Source organism: Biomphalaria glabrata, chromosome 16, assembly GCF_947242115.1.
Source record: "Biomphalaria glabrata chromosome 16, xgBioGlab47.1, whole genome shotgun sequence".
Taxonomy (NCBI): domain Eukaryota; kingdom Metazoa; phylum Mollusca; class Gastropoda; family Planorbidae; genus Biomphalaria; species Biomphalaria glabrata.
The window spans coordinates 21,970,899-21,981,315 of NC_074726.1; the positions used below are offsets into that span (position 1 = coordinate 21,970,899).

The following is a 10,417-nucleotide window of genomic DNA, read 5'->3' on the forward strand; positions in this document are numbered from 1 at the left end:
CGGTTTTGCCTGCGTTGGATTAAGCAAAATATGTAGATCAGAGTTAAGAAGTGCGAAGCTACGTGAAAAACTGCCATCCTCTTCAATCTTAGGACTTCTGTTTAATAGTCAATTTAATGTCACAGCTCGTGTTAAACTAGTAGCCATTGATTTGTGCGTGTGTGTACTTTGTTATATTCCTCTGATATGATCGATATCATTTTTTTTTACATCAGCTGCTGATTAGAGACTTTTTTTTTTTACATGTGAAAGGAGACAGTTATGTAGTGTTTAGATGAAGATAAAAGATATTTATGGTAATAATAAATGTAAACATACTCTGGTTAAAAATCCACGCATAATTTTGTATTTTAATTATGCGTTTTGCGTAACAATTTAGCAATACGAACGATAGGCCTATACTATATATCTAGACTTGGAAAACGGTGCGCAAAATATTCTTGAACTTCTATTTATTTATGAAAAATCCTTGATGTCTAGGGCATATAGCGGAAACACCCACTACCGTGTCTATTTGACATTTAGATTTTAGAGACCAAGTTAATTTTAAAAGGTAATATTTAAAAAAAAAGTCAAACTAAAGTTTTCCCAATATGGCTATAAGTAAGTATATCTTTTTCCGAAGATATACATCAACTGTCATATTTCTTTGCCATCTATACATATATATAATTCTCTTCTTCCCTCAAGAGTTTTGTCGAGTAGTAAGAAGTATTTCTGTCCACGAGAAAACAAGAGTAGTATTCACACTACGGATGACTGGCTGCGCGCTTGACAGTCGTTTAATTGTATCAAACCCTGCCCGGCAAGTTTGGGTAAGGAAGCGGATAATAAGTAAAATTTAAGAGTTTGTATAAGAAAATTAATTCGTCTATGCATTTTATTCATTCTTTACTACGTACAGAATTACTTTACGAGCCTTGCGTGTAGCAAAGTCATACAGTATATCATAATAATTCTGTTTCCTACATAGATCCCGCTCAATAGCAAGAATTACTAAATGTTTCAATCTATCTTTGAGAATTGTTTTCCATATTGAATGACACCCCAAAATGACAATTAATTTTTGTGTATATATTTCCGTATATTTTAAGGCCTTTTTCGTATACTTTGCGATTTCGGAAGATTTCCAGGAGCTACTGGTAAATCGACAGGAGGGCGCGGGAAATGTTTTTAGTTATAAAATGGTTTAATTTAATAATTTATACACCTTGAATAAGAGCGGGTCCTATGAAAGTGCGGATCTTTTGAAAGTGGGGGCCCACTGCGGTCGCATAGGTGGCAGTGACCTAAGACCAGCCATGCAAAATAGCGGCGTATGCTACGCCGCCGGTCGACTAGTATGTCAAAATTCATTAAAGCCGTTGCAGGTTTTTGCATTTATAAAAAAGTTGCAAGCTTAAAAGAGGGATTGTAAAAATACAGATATATATAAAGTAAACAAAGATACAAAATGATAAAGACGAGCCAAGATGGGTAAAACATAGCTAGTTTAGGCAAATTAAATATCTCCATATGTCCTAGTATTTCATTTTTTCCATGCCATGACAATGTCATTGTTGTACACAATTTGACACATAGAACTTATATTGACTATGTAATTTGCTTTATGTATTGACGTTTTTTTTAATATTCTGTCTAATAAATCTGCGCCAGCTGTTTCACACAGTATTTATATTTGTTACAAGCCAGAAGATCGTCCCCCTCCCCCTAAAAAAAAAAAGCGTTTCCGCAAATAAGATAATATTGCGAGATGTCGGACAAACTGTAGACCGCGGGCAGGATTTACCGAAGTAAATAGTGCAGCTTGCGCACATAAATCTATGAGAACTTGGATTCTGATTTTCGTAGATACAACACGTGATATATAAGCATATGTATTTTTTTATAACGTGTGAGCCGTTAGATAATACCATTGTAAGTTATTTATTTTTTTTTAAAAGGAAACTTCAGAATTTGCGCTATTCAGTTTTAGCTTTATCATCATAGGAATCCTTGGGCCTTAGGCCTCTTTTCTTTGCCTCTTTTTTGGGCTTTATGTGCCTCTTTTATGTTTTTTTAAATATGTTTTTATTTGTAAGTTATCATAATTCACAAGTATTAAATCATAAACAATTGGAAAGTGATTAACAATATTTTGTTCAGACTCTTTGGAATAGATAATAATAGGATTATGTCTTGTGATCAATAAATGGATTAAAAATGGTTAAAAAAAAAGATGTCAAAGTTTATGAATAATTCTTGATAAATTGGCTACAAATGAATGACATAAAGTCACTTAGAAACAAAAGTTTTTAGAGATCATCTAGTCCTTTCAACAGGGGCTTTGATAAAAAGCTAATTCCAAATGTTAGGAAGACATCCCTTCGTTGTCAAAGGTATCAATATGTTGGCAAAAGCGTTGGGTATCACCTATATATAATTTACGCGCACCGAGATATGCTTATGTTCGTTATTTAATACTCATATTATGTGCATTCTTAGTTTTAAAACAGGTAACATAAAAAATGTTTTTTTTTAATTAACAATTCCTACTCTATACAGCTAACCAACATTTGTAAAAGAGTTGCTTTCTACTCTTAGTAACGAATGATAGATTTAAAATATGCAACTTTTTTTTTACCACCCCCCAATTCCATGAAAAAAATCTTGAATGTAAAAGTCTTATCAGAGTATAGAAAGTTCCAATGATAGACCTATAGTGTGCAAAATGAAATACTATTTATTTATTTAGCTTTTAATCATGAAAACATGTGGATATAGTCGCTGACGTAGATGTCTTTAAGAGATAAAATGTCACACTATACATATTGTTCTAACGCTGTTGTTGCACGGACTGCTATGGTGCGTACAGAGGCATAGTGAACAAAACGTGCGCCCCGAACAAGATACTTTATTGGCGTCTCCCCCCCCCCCCCCCACATTTTCCATAAACATCAGATAAAATTATAGGCATATACATAAAATGTATTTTCTAATTATATAATACGAATAACCGGTGAGCACTTCATCCCCGGTCATTTCATCCCAATTAAATATTTTTTCATAGTCATTGTGTAATTGTGCTGCTAAGACTTCGCCTTTAAGCCCTCGTTTCATCTAATATATAAATATGTTTATTTAGAATACTTTTTGATATTTTGGACATGTTACTATTGTTTCTATAGTGTACCCCCTACTCTCTTCAGAAATGAAAGAATATATTTCAATTAGTAGATATTTCGTAATGCGGGAGCTGTATTTAGTTATATTGTTTCTGTCTGTTGTAGGGATCTCAATATCATCCTGCGCTTATTGCGTGATGTAAAGAACAAATGTCAAGGTGTGGGGGAAATGAGAACCTTTTGAGAGATAGAAGTACTTGAATAATTATGATAGTTGATCATCAAAGGCCATGGTGTGGTGGAAGTAGTGGGAATCTTTTGAGAGATGAGAACCAAGAACCATTAGAATACTTATGATATTGTCGCTGAAAACGTATCCACTGAAGGCCATCTTTCACTTTATTTGTCAATCCTTCTGTCCGGGATAAGAGCGTGCCATTTCAAACCATGATATAACGTTTTATTTGTTGTAATAAACGAAAACTTCTAGAACTACGCAACACTGGCCAAGAAATTACAATAGATGTGCAGCAATAGGAATCTAAGTGTCGTCTACTGTGCTTACTAACAATAGCCTATCTAATTGATTTCCATTGAACACGCAAAAACAATTTTTACATTAGCTCTATATCTATAAATGCTATTTTTGATATTTTCTATAACATTATATTCTATTCTTATTTATTAGTGTGTAATTCTTTTTGTCATGTAAATAATAATAAATCTATGAACTATTGTTAATTTCATACTTTTTACAATTATTATTTGATGGATTAGCGGATGAAGTGACCAGGGGATGAAGTGACCAGGGGATGAAGTAACCGGGGATTACTGTAACCGGGGATGAAGTGACCAAGGATGAAGTGACGGGGGATACAATGACCTTAGAATGGATTATCCAACTAAAATATCTAGAATAATCTTACTTCTCAAACTACTCGACTGTTTTATGTGCTAAAAAAAACCCTCGGATATTCCCTGGTGTTTCTGAATTTTTAAAGTCTTTTTTTCTAAACTTCTATCATGAACCGGTAGCAAAATATGTATTGCAACTAATATTAACCTGTATAAAGTATATGAATATGCAAAATCTTCCTCTACATGGGTGTAAAATTAAATGTTATACTTCACGTTGTTATACCTATACATGCCCAAAACAACAAACAAACAACAAAACAAAAACAAGTAGACCTATCGATATTTAAATGTGTCACTCATATCAATTTATTTTTTAAATGTCATGGTAAGGCCAAGAACTAGTACTACCTATAACCACTTTTACAAAAATGTTTGTTCATCTTCTGGCATTAAAATAAATAATAGCTTTTATATAGCGCTACTTTCATGTTTAGAGCATGCTCAGAATGCTGTGGTCCAATCTCTTGTGTGGACCAGGGGTAAGTATCTGGGAGAAGGTTTTTCCATTCTGCCTTTATGAGCTCATTAAACACAACTCTGCTCGAGTCGGGTGTCGAACCTTGAGCACCCTTCACAGATAGCCAAGCCAAGTCAAGTTCAAGCATACTTAGCCTCTCGACCACGCATCCCACATAGATAATCAACTAATAGGAGGCTGAGTGAGCACCAGTACGCTGTTAGACAAAAGATAGAAACAGTCCAGAGCTAAATGTAGATATTTGAAAGAAACATAGGAGCTCCGCCCAAGTTAAGAAGTTTGAGTAGAAACTCTGCCTGAGACACTGTTTGGGATGTTCTCTTAATAAAGACAAGTTTAGTAGCTTTGCTTAGTTTATTACAATACAATTATATAGTTTAGTGAATTACACTTTATTATACAATATACATGTTTCTTAAATCAAAGTCAAAAGAGCTTGCTCCAAAACGTACCCTGCGCAAAAAACGGCTCGCGCCAAAAGCGATCGCGCCTAAATGGTATCGCAAAAACGTTACGTACATTTGAAACTTACTGGGGTATTTTATAAAAGTGTTTTCGAAGTTTTTACCCTCAGTGGTTCTCACTGCTCGCACATGCTAGACACGCAACTGCTTTATAGTTTTGCAGGTTTTTATATATAGGACTCCTTGAGTCGCAAAAGCGACTATGGATAATTTCATGGAAAATAGAGGAATGCTGGGCATTAGCTGTGGTCTTTGTCACTCACAGATCAGTCCTCCCCCCCCCTCCACGCAGCTGATGTATCCAAAGGAGCCGCAAGTTTAAGACGCATGCCATCAGCAAGCATTTTATAGATAGTGGAGTGCTTATATCCATTACAACATCCGGTAATGACAAGTGCCGATACATTTTGTTTCAGTGGCGTCGCATGCTCTTAGGTTGTAGCACTGAGTGCTGCAAACTGCCTAATGGATCATGATTTCTCCTCTGGGTTAACTGCCGAAGCCTTTCCCATGATTAGGTATAGCTGCAAGGCAGAATAGGTTTGAATTCAGAGTTTTCCTTTGTGGGTAGGTAATATTGGCTAACTAGCCCCTCCTGCTCAAAGCTTAAGCTGCCAGTTACTCGCCTTGGCCCCTTCTTCTGTTAGTGAATACAGATCCGCTGGTCTCAATATCTGAGCCACACCTGAAGGCCAAAAGTTTAAGACGCATGCCATTAGCAAGCATTTTATAGATAGTGGAGTGCTTATATCCATTACAACATTCGGTAATGACAATTTTACGGAACCAGTAGTTTTTTTTAAATATGTTATTACAAAATACATAACACTAACATTAAATACAACTATTAAAGACGCATATTTATCGAAAAGGACATAACGCAAAAATCTGTTCCTGCCTTATTGTTCAGACTAAATGTGTCAATGTTAATATTAATTTGTTCAATTTTTGTTTTGTTTACAGATGAAACTTATTCATAAAGTTTTATTGCTCTTTGGTTTCGCCGTCGGGCTATCTACTTACTGGAGGAAAGATCTGGTTGATTTATCATGGAACTCACTAAAAATAGGTCCTAACGTTAAAGAAATCAACCAACATTTAAGAATAGCAAATGTATTTGGAAACGAAAGCTTGGCAAATGAAATACAAATATCTAGATCTATTTCACAGTTACTAAAGACGACCTATCTAAATTCATTTACTCAAGTCTTGCATGAGGAAAGATTCATAAATAAAACTTTATCAGAGTATGTCTTGAGATCGAGTCTTGGACTTGAGCCTTACACTACTGAAAACCACGAAGACATTTGGATAGAAAATGGAGTCCAATACCGCCCTTATCAATTAGAGAATAGAACAGACAATCCATTTTCTACCTCAGAATTTCAAGCCTATGTGCCATTTAATAAATCTGCATTTTTTGAAGCAGACAAAACACTTGATGTTACAGAAAAGAAAATTATTCTTTGGTGGCAGGACAATACTTTTCATACGCCGACAGAAGGATTGCTTCCCCTCAGAGCATGTCCTGAGTTCCCGTGTGTCATCACGTCCAACAGGACTTACACAGAGAACAGCAGTGCTTTAATATTCAACGGTAATAGTTTTAGGTCAAATCTTTTAAACCTTGTAGCCTGTATATAATAACAATAATTATTATAATAGTTATTATTATTTTATTTGATTACCTTTATTACCAAATAAAAAAAAAAGAGATTAATCTGCATGGTCATCGCGGTACTATTATCCCACAATATAAGACTAGCAGAAAGTGGACAAAGAACACATAAGAAGACATAAGCTTATAGATTAAGCAACTATGGAAGTTATCTACAATAACAATATACCCTGTGCCCTGTGGTTATATCAACCTATGGGATTTATGGGACAGCTGACCTCGTAAACACACTCGAGGCTATTAACATCCTTAAGAAGATTCTCGTTATCTGTCAAAGGGCAGTACTGCTGCAGACGTGCCACATCACCAGAAAACTCCTCAGTCTCAGTAGACACTGTTAAAGGGGAGTAGAATATATTTAACTTCCCCCTTCACGATGTGGCGAAGATACAAATTGGTTCATTTAATAATAATGCACAGCTTATCTAGCATTGTCGTGTGGTGAAACTTAACATCGGCGAGCAGTTGTTCCCTAGTGCTATTAGAGCCTGGAATGGGTTGCCTGAGCTAGCCAGGAAAACCAGTGACTTGGCAGAATTTAAGTCATTAATATGCATGACTAAATGCATGACGCGTAGGAAGTAATCATTCTTCTTTTTTGAAGTATCGTCTGTATTATATAAGATAAGATAAGTTGGGGAGGGTGGAGGATCTGTAACCTGCGCCTAAATATGCACCTCTTTAATACGTAAATGGTTATACAAGCAGGCGACCAACAAATCAAATTTAACTATTTTGATATAAAGATCATTTTTAAAAAAAATACACGATAATTGTGTAAATAACGTATATGTATTTAATGACCTTTCTAAATGACCTCTTCTATAGTTGAAAATTTAACCTTATAAAATAAGTAATTACTCAAGTATAAAAGTATCACTTTAAATCCCAAATGCATGCCACGTAACATAATGGAAAAGCGTCAGTACATTCCTACATCACAGGTCTGTACGACGTGGCAACGAGGTATTGGTCTAAACTGCCCACATGTTGTGACGTTACAGGTCAGTGTTCAGGCCTTCTATAACGATTGGCTCTTTTGGGTCAGTCTTGGACATTCCTTTTATATCTATTTATAACGAAATCTCTCTCTTGTCTTATTTATATACATATATATATATATATATATATATATATATATATATATATATATATATATATATATATATATATATATCATATATATATCTTTTATTTTTCCCTTGTAAACAGGATCTCAAAATATAATAAGCTCAGAAGCGGCCCCTGAGGGTCCGTCCACGGGTTCTCTCACAGGTTTCGACACTTTCAGACCAAATATGAAAAATCATAAGTTACAAGCTCTCAACAATCTGATTCCTACATCCAACTATGCGAAATGCCTTTTAAAGCGTGGATGCCTACGATCACATGCACCTATCTCACATTCCCTATTGCCATTTGAGTATGAAAACTGATGTCTGAATCAGCCAAGAAAACCAATGTCTTAGCATGACTAGACAAACACAAGCGTACGCGTTGGACGTTATATGCATGACTAAATGCATGACGCGTAGGACGTAATCATCTTCTTTTTTGACGTAACGTCTGTATTATATAAGATAAGACGTCATTTTCTACTCTTCAGAAAACCGTCTGTAATTCATAAGATAAGAAGGCTACCGACGTAAGCAGTTGCAAATGACATTCAATTTGGATGCTTTAGACGTTCACCATATGGTGTAAAATGTACATTACACGAATTTCCAACACAGCTGTGGCTTTTAATCTTAAAATTGGCCTTGTTTTAATTTTAAATTGTTCACGTTTTGACACATTTTATTTCATGGCTGTTATGATATACATATATTTTTTCTTTTAATTAGGTCAATATGTCGAAGATAAGCAGCCACCTAACAGAGCCAAAGACCAAATCTGGATATTCTACCAAATAGAGGCTCCTTACAATTATTTCAGGATTCATTTCAATATACTGGACCGTCAATTTAGTTGGAATGCTGCGTTCAACTGGACAATGTCCTATCGCATGGACTCGGACATCGTGACATATTATGGGATTGTTAGAAAACGAAGAGAAGTGAAAGACAAAAAGTACAAGGAGATACTGGGCCAGAAAAAAGGTCTCATTGCCTGGGTCGTGTCTCATTGTCATGTCGGTTCTAAAAGGGACGAATATGTCCAAGAGCTCAAAAAATATGTCCCTGTAGATATTTATGGAGGGTGTGGCACTTTCAAATGTTCTGTAAGCAATGATAAAGACTGCATTCAAGAAATAAATGCCAAATACAAATTTTACCTTGCGTTTGAGAACAATTTCTGTAAGGATTATATCACAGAAAAGTTATACAAATATTTAGACGGAGACATGATCATCATTGCTCGCGGCTATAACAGCTATTCTAAAGTTTTACCTTCGGAGACATTTATAAACACTGCCAACTACAAGTCTCCCAAGGAGCTTGCGGAAAGAATTCTCTATCTTGACACACACGATGAGGATTACTTGCGAATGTTGAAAGAAAAAGACCAATACTTCGCTGTCTATGAGGAATATCCGCTGACTTATAGGTCGATGTACCTGGAACATCGTTATGAGGCCGTTCCAATGTGTCAAGTTTGTCAGCGGCTCTGGAATCTTGAGAAATATTCCAAGTCTATTAAAGAATTAGATGAATGGTTTTGGAAGAAAGAGTATCAGTGTCAGGTTCCAACAGATATTTAAAGCTAAATATTTAAAAAAATAGTTTTCTTAAACTGCTCGGATAGAAAAATCAATTAATGTAATATTTATCTAAAAAAAAAGCTTAGAATATTCATATGCCATATTTTATACCTGTATGAAAGCATTTTTTATGTGACCTGTAATTGTTATGTACCGGAAGTTAATCACACTAACCTCCTTTTTGTTTTCATTTCTGTACGGCGTTGGCAACACCTTCAGAGACATTTTATAAACACTGCCCACTGCAACAGGGGCGTAACTAGGGATTTGGGGGCCCGGGGGATGGACCTCTTTGGGGGCCCCTTGCATTTTGACATTCGACATATGACATGGAATAATGTACACAAAAATATATAAGCCCCAAATCAAATTGGTTCAGTATATCAGTAAACTTAACAAAAAGTAATGAAGACTCTTTTAATGAATAATACCTTTGTTTATTAGTTAAATAATGCACAAGTGACAAATCTAAATTGATATCGCTTCACGTCGTGCATTCTGTGCAGCAAAGACATCTATAACATCAACTACATCGATACTTTCAAGTATTTGTGACTTCACTGACATTAAAGCCTTGATAAGCCTTTCTTGTGTCATTGTGCTCCTGAGATAGCTTTTGATGAACTTGAGCTTTGAGAATGATCTCTCACATGACGTAATGTGGCCTGAGTTAGCGGTATTCGGAGGAGGTTGCAAAGTTTGAGTACACGTAATTACCATATGAAGCTGTTTCCTCAATATGTCTATTGGTGATTGTATTACTGGTTTGTTGATGAAAAGTGCTCGTGCATCAATGACATCATTGATAAAGCGATTTGCCATTTCTTTAATCATACAAACAGGAAAAGTAGCACAGTTTGTCATAAGCGGGTCTTCATCTAACAGGTGTCTTGGTTCAAGAAGAAAACCAAAGGTATCCATTTTCTTTCCAGCCTTTGAAATCTGCCCTTCATCTCCATATGAAATCTGTCCAGCACTTCTGTCGCAACACGTTTGAATAGCAGTTCTATTGACAGTCCTACATTAGAACTCAACTTCCCATCAAGTCTTTTCTTTCTTCTGGTTGTTTTGATT

General features: G+C 35.5%; 1 protein-coding gene across 1 annotated transcript; it reads left to right on the forward strand.

The window, feature by feature from the left end:
• The first annotated feature begins 1,782 nt into the window (after positions 1-1,782).
• Positions 1,783-9,578, forward strand: LOC106078298 (4-galactosyl-N-acetylglucosaminide 3-alpha-L-fucosyltransferase 9-like). Its single transcript, XM_013239147.2, has 3 exons — positions 1,783-1,917; positions 5,928-6,561; positions 8,487-9,578. The coding sequence occupies exons 1-3, from the start codon at positions 1,876-1,878 to the stop codon at positions 9,341-9,343; spliced, it is 1,533 nt and encodes a 510-aa protein (XP_013094601.2). The 5' UTR covers positions 1,783-1,875; the 3' UTR covers positions 9,344-9,578.
• Positions 9,579-10,417: the final 839 nt, after the last annotated feature.

Bases quoted from the DNA above. Each gene is read 5' to 3' on its own strand.
- LOC106078298 (XM_013239147.2), top strand. From the start codon at position 1,876: ATGTATTTTTTTATAACGTGTGAGCCGTTAGATAATACCATT. The intron at 1,918-5,927 runs GTAAGTTATTTA...TTTTGTTTACAG, and splicing joins AGCCGTTAGATAATACCATT to ATGAAACTTATTCATAAAGT. The intron at 6,562-8,486 runs GTAATAGTTTTA...TCTTTTAATTAG, and splicing joins CAGTGCTTTAATATTCAACG to GTCAATATGTCGAAGATAAG.